General features: G+C 41.2%; 1 protein-coding gene across 4 annotated transcripts in view; it reads right to left on the bottom strand.

Annotated features, from left to right (window-relative positions):
• PCDH9 (protocadherin 9) overlaps window positions 1–13,371 on the bottom strand; it is an 894,356-nt gene extending 880,985 nt beyond the window's left edge. For 3 of the 4 annotated variants that reach the window (XM_038569714.1, XM_038569713.1, XM_038569711.1), the window contains exons 1-2: window positions 12,785–13,371; window positions 8,396–11,566 (exon numbers count right to left, since the gene is read on the bottom strand). In XM_038569714.1, coding sequence (XP_038425642.1) covers window positions 8,396–11,431 — 3,036 coding nt within the window. In that variant the 5' untranslated portion in view covers window positions 11,432–11,566; window positions 12,785–13,371. The remainder of the gene's footprint in view (window positions 1–8,395; window positions 11,567–12,784) is intronic. The other variant, XM_038569712.1, reaches the window with a different exon arrangement.
• Window positions 13,372–16,017: the final 2,646 nt, after the last annotated feature.

The following is a 16,017-nucleotide window of genomic DNA, read 5'->3' on the forward strand; positions in this document are numbered from 1 at the left end:
CATGCAACTCCTATCACACAGAGGCACAGACTGGTTATATCCTCCGAATCCAAAAGACACCAGTATTTTTTTTTTTTTTCCCAAAGAAAACATCTACTACAGAACTCCTGTCAGCAGAAGACATTTTCTTCCTATAAAAGATATGGTTTCATTTTCTATATCCTTCTGTGTTTCCATTCTTTTCCATATTGAGGTTTGTTTAATGAGGAAAAAAACCTCATTCACTGAATTGCGGTTGCTATTGTCTTGCACAAAAAACGTTTTTGTTTTAAAAATCAATCATCTATGATGATTCTCAGCAAGTCCACTGTACCTACTGTGGACTGCACATGGATTATACGCTCTTTCTGGTAGGCAAAAATATAGGATTTGTAAAATCATTTCAAAATATGCATGGCTATTTCCACTGATTTATATCTAACGGGGCCAAAGACATTAAGTATTAAAGAACTGCAAGGCATTCTACTGAGCACTGTCATGAAGGTAAATGTATTGAAATGCACATATGTCTGGAACTAGATGCTGTGCTATGGATACACAGTATTTACAAATGGAGCAAAGATGAATTCTAAAAATACAGCCTGAGAAATGTTTCCATATCAATTCCTAGGAGGATCAAAGCACTCACTTAGTAGCCAGCCCTCTTCATTATGGTAATGCTATAGTTTTAAGGATACCTAGGGTTTTAATCTGATTTACATGTAGAGGAGAATCTACGCACACACAATTGAGGGTTTCTTCTCAGGAAGAGTTGAAAGCCAGACCACAGGCATCCAAAGTGCTGAAGGTAAGTGTGGGCAGGGCTGCACCGTCCACTTGGCATCATTAGATCCATCAGAAGGCAAATCTGTCTATTCTAAGGCATGTGTTTGGCATTTTTATTCTTTCAGACACTTCCAATGTTTCTGCATTTGGAAAAAATAGGCAAGACTAATTCCCCAGGCTATAAATCACTCTAATGCGGAGGGGAAATGTGTTAGCTAGTTGTATTACAAAGCCTTTACTTCATATTTAATAGGCACCTGCGATACCGGCATTATACAAAGCTCTCTACTTTGCAAATCTTTAAAACCCCACTTAATTTTCAGCACTGATTTCCTGCAATCTAAGAGCTTATGAAGGGTTCACTGTGTTCATACAGATCTATGCAAAATGTGCCAGAACTTCCCTGTCTGTGATGGCATTCATTTGGAGGTGAATCCCAAATTTCTATCACTGGCATGCTTATTTCCGACCAAAATAAATATTCTTAGAATGAAAGCTGAAGATTAGGAGGACAAAAAAAGGAGGCAGAGTAACTAGCACTGGGAGAGATATATGCAAATATCAGCTCAATGACAATTCTTCATAGCATTTACAATTGAAGCTTAAAGACCCAAATACTCTGCAACCCATTAGTTTCTCAATATCCTGGAAGGGATTAGAGTATTTCTTAATCAACTGCTAACAGACTGAAAAAGGCCAGAGACTGGATATTCGCAGGCAGTGCAACACTAAAAGGCAGAGATGGTCAGATAGAAAGACAAGCGGTGGAGGAATGTTAAAATACACGATATTATACAAACATGGCAAATAGACCAAATTTCCATCTCCCTGCAGCCCATATAATTAAAAAATCTATATAAATTAATGAGTGGTGAGGTTGTGGTAGACTCCTTTTAAGAAAAGGTAAGTTAATTTCACTTGTTTTCTCAAGGAATTCCGGAATAATGAGCGTAAAACGACTAGAAAGAATTAATCAAATATGCCTCAAAGACCATGCTTATATCTTCGCCACCCCCAGCAGTACAGGTGGCTCCAAGTCCATCATTTTAAAGTGTTATGTGCTGATGGCGCTGTAATCAATCAGACTGTTAAAGATCAGGGGAAATATTTTCACATGCCATTTAAATAATGGATATGTATGTAAAAACACATCCCTAATGAATGACTTCAAGTTTTGAATGCCTTAAAGTCATATTACGGCTTGGAACAGTCTACTAGTTCTGCTACCGTTCTTGTCTATAGGATACAAACTGTCTAGAGGACAAAAATATGAGTGAGAGATTAAATATGGGTTGTTTTCCCAGCTTGTTCCTGCCATCATTCTTCACTGTTAAGGAAGGGTAGTTGTTTTACTTAGGAATTTCCATTTTAATCAATCTTGGCTTAGGGAAAAAAGAATATAAATCAAAACCAAAATGTCAATCATAGTAATATGTCTTTCTTGTTCTATGTTTCTGATGACTGACAGCCCAATAGGTTTGTATCAAACAAAGGTAAAAAGCATGTGTTCCTTTCCAAATGAAATGTTTGACAGATTGAACAGCTATCTGAAATAACTGATGAAATCTTAAATAGCAGAGTCTTTACATGAGAGATCTCCTTTCTACATTCAGATTTTCCTCTGTGATCTGATGCAGATTTGAGGGATCCTAACTTACAAAGAATTTATCACTTTAGCATCATTAGTTATTGAACTACTCTGCCTCCAGATACTGAAGACTTCAGAGTAAGCCCCTTGCTGATTTGCATTCTCAAATTCTCACTAACATCTGTCCTGTGATTAGAGTCATAGTTAAAAAACAAAACAAAACAACAACAACAACAACAACAACAACAACAACAAAAAAAACACGCAAACTTTAGGGCCCTGGTATATAAAATTCTGGAAAAGATATTAAACATCAAATCAGCTTTCAAAAAAGCCAAACTTTAAAAATCCATGTTAACTAATTCTTAGTTTCCAACTACCTCGACTATATAAGATATTAACTGGTTTGTTAATATTAGCAGGAGAAAAAAAAATATTAGCAGGAGACTAGTTTGAATAGAGGATATCCATCAAGAAAACACCTCTGTGTTTAGAATTTAGAATTCTCTAAATTCAGAGAACGCTTACCACAGGGATTTTAAGTGAAAGTGGTAAATAATCCATCAAACTCAGTTTTGTTTTGGTCTGTAACAGTATGCAAGCTAAGAGTTCGACTCTGCCACAGCCAAACTGAGAAAGTACTGAAAAAGAGAAGGATAGTTGACATGGCCCTCGATCCTATGAACACTTGATCTGCTACCTCTGGACCAATATGACCACTGTAGTTTTTAGCATTTGGGGGATTTCTGCATTCCTACCTAACCAAAACACAATCAGAAATAAAAAAAAAATCTGAATAACAAAATAAAACTGTGGAAACAGAGCTTCTGAGAAAATAATTTACAGGTCTCATTTTCATACCTCAGTACTGTCATGTAATCTAATAGGAAAAATAATTCTGAGGCCAATTTTGGGGGGCATAGTTTACACACATCTCATGTATGTCAACATGAAAAATGAAAGTTCAAGAGTCAAACTAATTCACAATTAGTTATAAGGAAATGTGATTTTAGGTTTGAGGTTTTTCATTAAATCCAAATTCTATTTTATTATTTCACATATATTTCAATTTGTGCTATTACGAGAAGATGCATTATAGCTTGAAATATTTAATAAGACTATGTATATACCATAAGAATATAACACATTATTACAAGTACAATACTTGCAAAGTAATTTTAATGATGCTAACGCCTGTTCTGTGACACCATAAGGATGACTCATTTGAAATTAAAGGAACATCAGTTTAGTGTTCCTATATTTAGAAATAATTGCAAAATTTAGTAGGTAATATTTTAACTACAGAAATTATTTTCTCTATGTTAACACATATTCAGTAATCAGAAGACACATCTATGCTTAATATGATGGCAACTTTTATTTTTACTCTCTTTAAGGTTATTAGCAATGAATACTAAAATTACACCTTGAATTTTATAACTTAGCTGTATCAATTTGAAAAAAAAAAAAAATCAAGTATTTGTCCCACAAACCCAAGAAGAAAGGTGGCCAGTTTGAATAGATGGGCCATCCTCATTTCAAATTCCTGAATCAGTCCAAGGGGTCTGGGTATCCTTTGCCTCATAACTGACTTCATGATCACAGGGCACTTAGCCAAAGGGAAGGAGTAGAAATAAAAATCACAACTGACAGCACTTTAAATATAACTTGCTTTGGGGGGGAGCAATTTTTCTCCACATGCCACTGTGTTCAACTGTCATGATACACTGCAAAATTTAGTAAAGTAACTCCCAAGTTTTTTACTAGCCTCACATTAGTTAAGATTTGCTCCCTTCACTTTCAATTGCATTTTTTCACTCTTCTAAATAGCAATTCTATGACTGTCTTGAGCCTTTTACATGACATAGCATTTTAGTGGCTGTAGTGGGATTACTCAAAAATGAAAAGTAATCATAAATATAGCATAGTATCTCTAAATGATTGGGAATAGGAGCAACTCCCTTTACACAGCACAAGTATATGTATATACTTGAGTATAGCATGCATACACGTTTTCAATGTACAATTTCTTCAATATATACACAGATGTATATAGGAGCCAATACTCTCAGTTGAGAACAGTGAAAGTCAGGATGTTTAAACTCTAAAATAAGCATTTCATTTAGAAAATTAAACATGACTGTTTACCCAGAACCAAACTCTAGTACAACACTCACAGATTGTGTTATTACTGGAAGAAGTTGTCAAATGTAAATAGGTCACTTAAAAAACAACAACAACAACAACAACAACAAACATTTTCATTCATACCCCCACAAAAAACCACACTGGGGCCAAGAAAATTAATTCCCCAAATGCTGTCAACCGGATTGGGAAATAGCAATAAACAGCTTACTGTAAAGCCCCTCCAGCTACAATAAAACAGCTGTCAATAAGTGAGCCGAGAGCTGGACTGTACACAAACAGGTACTCTGGAAATGATCATCTGATAGGGAAGGGAGCTGAGGTTTCTGATTCCAATATGCTGAGGCAGTGGTTCTCAAAGTATGGTCCCTGGGCTAGTAGCATCCACATGGCCTAGGATCTTGTCAGCAGTGTAGATTTTCAGTGCCACTGGGGGTTTAACCCAATGGCGCTGACTCAGAACCTCTGGGAGTGGGGTCCAACAACCCGTGTTTTAAGAAACCCTCCACGTGATTCTGAGACACTTTAACATGTGAAAACTTAATGTCATACATTACAAAAATCATATCCATTAAGAATATATTTCCCTTTTAGTAAAATACACCAATGAGCTTTATCACTGAAAGCCTTACCAGAATTAATTATGTTGTCATCCTCTTAATCCTGTAAGAGTGAACTTTGCTTATTTGTGAATAAATATCAAAATATGATCTTGCTTTTTTTTTTTTTTTTTAAAGGGACATTTCACTCAATCTGTGAATGCTAAGGGTACTTCCAAAAATTCATGTGAAACAACTGGTAGAAAATCCAGTGACATATTTGCTATATTCGAGGAAAATGAAAGCTTAGTGAAACAAAGTGGGTGAGGAGTGTGGTTTACAACGTTCTTTGCGGGGTCACACAAGGCAAAACAGCAGGTGAATAGAAGACAAAATAAGAACCAATGCACTATAAGCAAACTCATGGTTCAAGAGTCAGACTTCATGTTTTCATTGTACAGACAATACAAATTAATGATATTTAAATTTGGTAAAGCTTTACTCAAGAGTCTTATATTTTATTCACACATCACCTAGCACCATTAAGTGAAAAAGTATTCCTCTTAACAGCACTGTGCCCACTCAACTAAAAATCTTCACAGATTATATGTTTATAAATTCCTTTGAAAGCTTTTTTGTTGTAATAAACCCTACTTTTTCAAAATTGTGTAGCTTCGGGAGCACATTTTTGTATAAAAGCCACGAGTGGAAGTGAAGGAGCTAAAAAAAGAATTTTTATTTTAGCTTAACTAGAACATCTTCAGATAACGCTCATGTGGTTCAGTTAAAAAAAGAAAACTAAAAGGATAGTATATAATTTGTGTTCCTCATTCATAGAAAATATGCCTCTTTTATACTTAAATTGTACTTATTGCTATCACCATCACTTCTCCTTACTTCCAAAATTCCTTTTCTCTAACATGGCACTTTTTCTTTCTCAGCATGAAAACTTCTAAAAGGTATAAGCAAAGCCATTTCAATAGCTCTTTATCATAATAGTGAATTATAGCTATGTCTGAACATCAAAGTGCCTACAATGAGAACTGCACAGTGACACATGGTCTCAAGGAATGTCTAAAACGCACTTTAGTTCCAGTTAGAGAATTAGTCAGCATCCTATTTTAAAGATTACATCATACAAATACTCTTATGACTAAGCCTCAACAAAATATCTTTTCCATAATTTGCTGAAATGCACTTAACATTTATGTCACTGTACTGCATATAGTTTCAACTTTTGCGAAGTCAGAAAAAGTGGGCCTGTACGTCAATGCTAACACACACCACATTTACATGAAAAGAAAGAGATGTCGGAAGAATGTCAGTATATCCTTTCGGAAGACAAATTTCAGATTTTATGTGAAAAGTTTAAATCATGTTCGCTTTTCTTAAGATTCTATGCAAATCAAATCATAAAATATCAGTGTATTGTGAGTGACCTTCACATTACAGGTAAATTTAAAAAGCCATTTTCTTTCTTTTCATTAACAGCAAATTCATATTTAAATCCACTTAGCTTCATATTACTCAACATGATTATCTATTTACCAACTTTTATAAACCTTTACTAAGCTCGGAAATTTCCTAAATTTTAAAACACCATCCTTTCTTGAAAAGCTGAGGAATTTAACATAAAAATACATCTTTCCAACTACAACTTCTATCGAATAATCTCACATTCTCCTCTAGAGTTTCTATTCAGACTTATTTAAATTCCTTTCATTCTGCGCACTCTAGCCCTAAGTATATGTACTTTTAAAATGCTCTAGGTATCTAATAATCTTTTACTTTAAAAAATAGAAATTTTAGTCGAGTAATCACAGGCATTATGCTTAGTGTTCTGGGAATATCTATGTGATCCACTGTCAAAATTATTTTTATAAGTATCTATTGCCACAAAACCTTAAAGTCACTCCAGAGCAATAAACATTAAGATGGTAGGTAGGAGGGAAATAGAGTTTCAATAAAACATTCTACCTCCCGCTACCCCCCCAACATAAGAAAGGAAAAACTCTCAAGTTTTCAAATACCAATCAACAACTGTCAAAACTACTCTGCAAATTTATTTTGCTTGACTTGGTTTTCTGAAATCTACATGTTCCTTATTTCTAACAAATTCAGATGGGCCATCACCATAGGTGGACTCAATACCAACAACAAGGATAGAACTTGGGTTATGAAATCCTAGAAAGTTGGTGTGATGAGAGCTAATCGCAAAAGAGCAAGCAAATGAATTTAAATGCTAGTTGCTCCAGAGCAACTATCATTAAATAAAAGGTATCTTTGGTTGTAGTACCAGCTTGATCCTTCCCTCCCCGCCCCCCCCTTCCTTGCTACTGCGGGATTGGCACCTGGCCAGCACAAGCGACATGATACCCTAGTGCCATCTACAGGCTATTACTGACACTCAAATTTCATGGCAATAGACAAGCACCAGTGAAATAAATTAGACAGCGCTGCATTTAAATCTTTATTAACAAGGAATTATTAGACCTAAGAAAAACTAATTCTGGATTTGGTTGAAATATGAGTTTCTCAGCCTCTTAATCCCTCTTCATATGGCATATTTCACAGTTTAAAATGAGTTATGACAGATCACTTATGCATTACTAAGATGGGAGAATATTTACAATGGATTCATTCTTTTCTATATAAATTGGTTATATCAGGGAGAAAGCATTCCTTCTATTTTTTTTTTTCTTGAAAGAGTAATTTGGCCATTATGGACAATTTGCCAACCTTTCTAGTCAATACCCGATTTGCTGTATTACAATGAAATCATCTGAAATCAAAGAGAAGGCTTCCTATATGGCTTCGTTGCAATCTATCGACAATCATGTGCTTCACAGCTGATGTACATTTAATAATCTACTATCTTGTTTAGAGACTAAAAAAAAATTAACCCCTTTAGCAACCACAGCTCCAAAATAATTACAGTCAGACCTTCAAACGTCATTTAAAACTTGGGATTTGAAGGTGACTCTTTAGATCAAAAGGTAACGTGAAAATCTTGAAGCAGTCAATTTGGAAACCCCCGGAGCAGAATTTGGCATATCAGGACAGGTTTTCTTCTTCAGCAAACATTATCTTGGGACATTTTTGGAATTACTTCCTCTTTTCATCTTTTGCCATTTGAAGGAAACTGGGAGGTTAAATAATTCTCAGAACTCAGAAATTTCAAAGCTGTTCTAAAAATTCTTGACTGAGCCCCAGAGGAACAGAAAAGGGGTCAAGTTTTTTTTCCCTCTTTATAACTAAGCTAAAGTTAGACCAAAACAACAGACACACTGGCACGTTAATACTGGTTGACTGGGCACTTGTATGCAGTACTTATAGACCAGTAAAAGTGCTCGTTTACCTGTCTGGTGTGTAAGGGGCCCTTTGTCTTGAAGCCTCCTTGGGAACTGCACTCTGAGGCACTGAAGTGATCTGAACTAGTGGAAGAGCGTTTGGAAAGGGTGTCACAACCCCCGACAAAGGTGTTGTCCAACGGGAGCTCCTGAATCACATGATGCTTTTTCACAGAAACTGGAGTGTCTGGTTTAAGATGAAAAGCAGGCTGTGGAGAAGCAGATTTGTAGTGCTTGGCCAGGTCAGGGCTGTTAGGCTTGAAGGTTGTTGGAGGGGCCGGGCCCCAGTCAAATCTTCCTATACTTTGCTCCTCCAGCTCAGCCGGCAGGCTTATTGTCCCATTGATAGGTTCGTGAACTGCATCATCAGGTTTGGACTCTTCGATTGTAACAAAGTTCAAAAGAGAGCTCTTGGGAGACTTTCTTTTCTTCCTTTTCTTTTTCTTGTTTTGTTTGTTCTCCTGGTTTGGGGACATCCATTCAGCACCTTGCTTGCTCCTCTGAGCTGCTTTGAACCTTGACGCATGGCGACAGCGCACCAGGACGGTCACGAAGATCACGACTATGACCACCATGGCGCCTGCGACGATGGCGATCATGATGGTGAGATAGTCCTCATTTTGATAGGGTTGGCTACTGTCCCCTATGTTCCTGTCCAGTGGGGTCTCCATAGTCCTGCGAATCAAGTCATAGATATAGGAGGCATTCCCAGCAGTGTCATTAACGTAAAGAAAAACAAGCACGAGTGTGTGCAAAGACTTAGGGTATCCCAGGTCACTTATGTTGACCACCAAACGGTGCAAGCCCACATCAGTGGGTGCCGGTTTTTCTTCCAGGGTGATGTTACCTGTTACTGGATCGATCCGAAACAAGCCTTTGTTGTTCCCACTCACAATCGTGTACTTAAGTTCGGCGTTCATCCCAGTGTCGATGTCCACCGCAAAAACTTCTGCTACCACAGAGCCAGGAATGGCTGAGAGGGGCACCAACTTAAAAGAAGTGTTGGAAGGTGGAGAAATGACAACTGGGCTATTGTCATTGACATCCATGACATTGATGGTTACTTTTGCAGTAGAAGAGCGGGGCGGTTGTCCTCCATCAGTGGCTTTGACATCAAAAGTGTAGGAACTCTGCTGCTCTCTATCAAACGAGACATTTGACTTTATGACTCCAGAATAGGGATCCAACACAAAATTATCATTGTCATTCAGAATGGAAAGAGTCACAGCTTTATTCTCTCCAGCATCTGCATCTGTCACTGTGATTACCCCCACAGTACTATACTTTGGCAGATTCTCAGACACAAAAAATTGAAAATGATTATGAGTAAACTTGGGGCTATTGTCATTCTCATCCAGAACAGTAACTATCACAGCCGCTTGGCTTTGGAGGGGAGGGGTCCCATTGTCCCTGGCAGTTACTGTAAAAATGAACCGTTCTTGTTCTTCTCTGTCAAAGACTCTGGAGGCTGTCAAAACTCCTGTCTTTCGGTCCAGATCAAAGAAGGAGGCATTCGGTCCAAGCTGATAAACAATGTCCGCATTTTTCCCACTGTCTTCATCTGTGGCACTAATAGTTGTTAAGTATAACCCACGTCGGTTGTTTTCAGAAACTGACAGCTCAATTACAGGCTGGTTGAAAATTGGTGGGTTGTCATTTTCGTCCTCAAGCTTAACCCTTACCAGGGCAGTCTGATTTAAACTGGGCTTCCCAGAATCAGAGGCAACAATTTTAAAGCTGAATTCTTTGGTGCCCTCATAGTCCAACAAAGAGGAGGTCTCTAACAAATACTGGTTGTCGTATACTGCCTTCAAATGAAATGGGACCTCTCTTTCAATAAAACAGATCACTTTGCCATTCACATCTGTGTCCTTATCTGAAACTGTAATGAGGGCAATCTTTGTATTGACAGGATCTTTCTCAGATAAATACACCGTGCCATTGATGGGACTTATAATGTACCTGAGGTCTATGTTAGGAGGGTTATCATTTACATCAGTGACATTGATGGTAACCGTTGCTCGAGCGGGTGTGGAGCTGCCATCACTAGCCAGCACTGTCACTTTGTGAATGGCCGTCTCCTCTCGATCTAAGGACCTCTGAACTGTAATCAGCCCAGTAGTATTATTTAAAGCAAAGAGTCTTTTGGTTGCAGGGGCGACCTGGGCACCAAAAATGTATCGGATTTCAGCATTACTGCCTATATCTGCATCAGTGGCGTGGAGCTGAATCACAGAGGTGCCTACAGGAGCATTCTCTGGGATATGCACCTCCACTTGACCCTCTTTAAACACTGGCCTGTTGTCATTTACATCACTTACTGTGACCTGCAGTATGGCCGTGCTGGATTTCTGTGGAGTGCCTCCATCCTCTACTTTGATTTTCATCACATAGGTATCTTTCTGTTCTCTGTCCAAGTTTTGCTGAACAATCAATTGTGGCCACTTCTCTCCCTCCGGAGTTTCCACGATATCCAGTCCAAAAACACTCTGCCCATTTAACAATTCATAATGCTGTACACCATTGAAGCCTGTGTCAGGATCTGTTGCTGATGGAATTGGAAAGCGGCTGTTGATCAAAGTGTTTTCTGGAATGGAAATATTGATGACAGGAGATGGAAACATGGGGGCATTATCATTGGTATCCTTGACAATTATTTTTATTTTGATCAGCCTGAAGAAATCATTGGGGAGGATCACTACCTCAAGTTCAAAGAAACACTCATTCTCCTCAGCATAAGAGGCTCCAGCACAGAGTTTTTCTCTGTCTATTCTGTTGGAGGTTGTGAAAATTTCCCCAGTGCTACTGGACACTTTCACCAGAGGGGCATCCCCAGCTTTAGAAACCAGTCTGTAGACAAGGCTGGCACTGGTCCCTGTGGCAGCGTTGATGTGAGAAATGTTCAGATCCTTTGGTATGTTTCCTATGGGCACATTTTCAGGCAATTCCTCTCTAATAGTGTAAATAAGTTCTTGAGCTATTGCGGAATCCAGCCTTAAACAGGCAATCAGAGCAGCCAACAGGTAAAAATCCCTCAGGTCCATGATAATGTATTTATTTTCTTTTCCTGGATTTTAGGGTTTAAAGGTTTCCACTGAGGAATGATGCACGGACTGCAAGAGGAAGCGTGCATGGACTGGAGGATGCATTACATCTCATCGCTTATTTGGAGACAGCCACTGTCAACACAATCGTATAGACAATATTATTCTTCAGTAAACAAAAACACACAGTCATGAAATATCACAACACATTTTCCACTGCACATTAGTAAACATGGCAGTTTGCTCTGCCACTGTTTGCAAGTTAACTCTGTGGATGAAAACACTAAATATCCACTGCTTGTTGCATTTGCCCAGAGAAGATGAGATTAATCTACTTCTGAATTAAGGACAGCTGCTATTTTTACCTGTATTCACCCACACTGTTTTTCAGGACACTGTTTAATTCAAAACATGCATTCTTGTTCTCTTCTTCCCCTCCCCCTGTCTTACCCGCCTCCTGGCTCCTAATCCACCTCCCTTAGTTTTTTTAGGTACAAGTGAAAAACACTAAGTATTTAGCTATGGTTCCTGCTAATTGCTTTGTCACATGTCAAATGTGATGTTTTCTTCTCTGTTACACTGAGTCATCTCTTCCTTCTAAAAAGACTATCTTTTTTCTCTGCCCCCAGTTCCTCAACTGCCTTCTAATCCCATCTTACTGGGAAACAAGCATCCGGACATGCTGCTGCAGCATCAGAAGCAATAGTCACCGGCCACTACATATCCTCATTGCCTAAAAGCACAATTACCAAGACTTCAAATCTCCTGCCCAGACCTTGCTCTCATTTCTCCATATTGCCAAATTCTCCCCATTTGGATTAAGAAACACACGAAACTTTTAAAAATGTATAATACAGGATTCCTTATCCTAGATGTGGAAGAGAGTGTTGAGATGTAAGTGAAACGCAGCTAACATTTCCATGTAACAGCACAATATTTTCTACTGAGCGTAAAAGACAGGGGGAAAAAAAATGCAGTTTCTTAACCCTGATCCCCGGTTATAATATTAGTAACATCTGCCACACGTAAATACTGCAACCCACTAAACGCAGGTAAAAAGGCTTCTGCTTAGATGCTCCCCTAACTGCAATCTAGATGGGTGCAAGCCTCCAGGCAGCTACCTACTTGAGTAGAACCGGTCAGTTCCCAGGCTCTAATCTTATCTGCATTAGGCTGCACGGTAGCTGATGCCCGCGATTAGTTCCAGCAGAGTGATGCAGGTAGGGATGCAGATACAGCCTAGTAGGTGAGCTGTGCCCCAACCGCCTGCCCAATTACAAACACCCCTCGTCCACACCGAGGACATGTCTAAACACAAAATTTACAATTGTGCATGCGAAACTTTACACTTACGTTAGTTGCCTCAACCTTTCCCCTTTCCCGGTATGCTGCAGTTAGGGATGATTTGTTCCAACACATAGAAAGCCATGCATCTGGTAGCACCAGTTTGGGGAGAAATCAGAAGCAGCAAGACGTCTCCTCCTCGTAAAATGTGTTGCTTCGGGCTGGCAAATTAGCAACTCCGGAGAACAAATTCACAGATTTGTCGTTAGTCATTCTCTCCACATTTCGTCTCTAGTACCCACGGGGTCCGGGCTCTTGTGGTATTTAACACGCACAGACACGCGCACACACACCATCCAGTGGCACTTCTTCAGCTCTGGGGGATGTTCCACGGCGTCAAGCATACCATTCCCCTCCGGTGTCAGGACTGCTCAAGTCTCCTAACTTCTTGCAGGAAACGTCAGAGTTGGGGTGGCGGCGATTCTCTGGCTGCTCTCCGGGATGACAGTCGCCTGAAAAATTCCTGCTGGGTGATGTGTTCCGTGCTTCGGGGACCGAGGCGCTCCCTGCCGCCGCGCACGCTCTCCGCCTCCCTTCCCCTCTGCCCCTCTCCTCTCCTCTCCTCTCCTCTCTCCTCTCCTCTCTGAACTGAATTTCTTGGTGGAACTCTCAATAAGCCCGGAGGGAGGGCGTGACTCCCGGGCCCCGCCCCCGGGCCCTGATTGGCCCGCATCTTGCGGTGCGGGCGGCCGCAGCCGGCGGCGGGGAGGGGGCGAGGAACAAGGCTCCGACTGTCTCCAGCCTCCCCCCTCCTCCGCGCCCCTCGGCAGCCGCGAAAACCCGGAGAACCGATCCCGGCCGCGGGAGAGCCGGGCTCCCGGAGGCGCACTGAGCATGCCCAGCAGGGGCCGGCCCGGGAGGGGAGCGCCGGGGCTCCTCCGCGAGCCGGGCTGCAGGGGCGCGGAGGGGGGGCTGCTGCTGTGCGCCGCGCGAGGCCGAGCCCCGCGGAGCCCGGGTGGCGGGGGCGAGCCGGGGCGGCGCGGGAGGCTGGCGGGGGAGCGCAGGCGAGGACCCGGGGAGCCTCCCGCAGCGCGGTGGGCGGCCCGGGGGAGGAGGATGGGGAGGGGTGGGGGTGGGGGTGGGGGTGCGCCGACGCGGGCGCACGTTTCGCACTCGCCTTTGCTCCACGGAGGGACCAAAATGCAAAGAAGGGAGCGAGCCAACCGCAGTGCACAGCGTGCTGGCAGGCTCGCGGTTTGCACCGTCACCCCCCCCCCCGCACCCCGGGCGGGAGAGCGTGGATCAGACCAGGTGCCCAGCACCGCACCCGGAGGCTCTGCCGGCGGGAGCCCTGGCGAGAAGGGCAGAGAGGGCGCACGGCGAAAGGTCGGCTCGCGGGGTTCGCATCTGCATCAGGACCGGAGAGGAAATGGGTCTGAGCACTGCCCGGGAGCCAGCGGGGGGCGGACGCTGCCCGCGGGGAGGGAGGGAGGGAGCGGGGAGCGGGGAGGGCACGCAGCAGCCTCTAGGACTCCCGGGACCAGCCCGCGGCCTGGCGCGCGGGGCGAGGGGGCGGCGGGTCCCTGCGGGCCTCGCCCCGGGGCTCCCGCCGCCCCCGAGCCCCGCGGCCGCGCGGCTGCAGCCGAGCCCGCCCGCAGCTCACCTCGCTGCAAACTTGGCCCGCGGAAGGCTGGGCGCCGTCCCGCGCAGCTGCTCCCCGGGCTGTTAGGACTTTTTCCTTCCCCTTTGCACTTTTGATTCCAACTTCAGTAGGTGTAGTACTTGTCTTTCCCTGTGCATTTCTGACCGGTTCTGTAGCAGTCCTCGCACGGTTCTCCTTTTCATAAGAGAGCTGAACGGAACGACTCCCGAAAGGATTCGCCTTATTATTCCCTAAATAGTTGTCCCCCAAAGCACTGGTTTGGGTTGAGCTTTAAAAATTAGTAAACCAGAATAAATAAATAAAAATAAATAAGTAAAAATAAAAATAAATTAGTAAACCATGAAAATTTGTGTAAGGGGCTGTATACCTACAATGCCAGATCCCTAAGTTGGAGGCATTAGTAACAGTTCACTTGGAACACACAAAAATGTATTTTTGAATGACTTCCAAAGGTTGTCTGAGAAGGTCTTAATGCATGATGGAGTAACTTGTTCTAACTTCCATGGAGGATAAAGAGCATTTATTTTAAACCTCCGTGTTCCATATTCTGTACTGGGCTGTAGATGCATTAAGACTCTTCACGTAGTTAGGCACTATGATGGCATATTTAGGGAGTACATTGTGGTTTTTAGTACAATGGGTGTTTTTTTTTTCCCCCCAATAGGAACAACTTATTTTTAGATATTTAAAAGTTAAAAAAAAAAAACAACACTAAGCCTATCAAACTTAGGTATTGTATATAATTCCATTTTTTAACCAACTCATTTGGTATTGCAATTTCCCCTCATCTATGAAAACGTAAGCTCCTTTTTATTCAAATATTCACAGTAAAAGTGCAGTGCCTAAAAGCCCACTGTAAAAGACATCGATCCCTTACACGAAAAATATAAAACCGGTTTCTTGCAAGCAATAATAGGTTGGTATTGTTTTTAAATAGCCTACCAACTCTTATAATAGTTTGTAAGATTAGAATACACATATTTAATTTTAAAAAGGGCTGCTTAAGTATCTAAAAGTAAAAAAAAAAAAATTTACCTGATACAATGTGAAATAAAGGAATTCTTTTCTCTTACCATTGATGATTATTTTGCCATTCACAAAGTCTACAGTTCAAACCAGTGCATTGTTCCAATTGTCACCTACTTTATGCTTTGGACTAGTTTAAAATAAATGAACCATCATCCTGATACATTTATAATAAACACAGCAGCACAGCCACTTTCCAGTTCATTTCATAAGGATCATGCTATCTCACATTCTTATTCTAATCATACTGTAGCCATTTCAAAGTTCTGTTGTAATCTCCAACACATAGCTTAGCAATAATTATTTAACCTTATTATCAAGCGTAATTGTTTCTGTTTGCTAAGGGATAGCTTGACTTGTAGTCAGAATCCATTATTATCCTAGGCTCATAGATGAAATCTTAGAACACAGACGAAGGTTAGGAAAGAGAAGAAAATCATCACATGATTAAATCTATGACCATGAGACTCCAATTAATGGAACCCACAGGTCAGAGCCCCCAAAAAGAAGTACCTCTAGGTTCTTTGCAAAGGAAATTGAATACAGAAATAGAGCTGACTTCAGTGCATCCTATTTTGTGTTTATTTAGCATTTCTAAATTATTGAAATTCTT

Source organism: Canis lupus, chromosome 22 (assembly GCF_011100685.1).
Source record: "Canis lupus familiaris isolate Mischka breed German Shepherd chromosome 22, alternate assembly UU_Cfam_GSD_1.0, whole genome shotgun sequence".
NCBI lineage: Eukaryota > Metazoa > Chordata > Mammalia > Carnivora > Canidae > Canis > Canis lupus.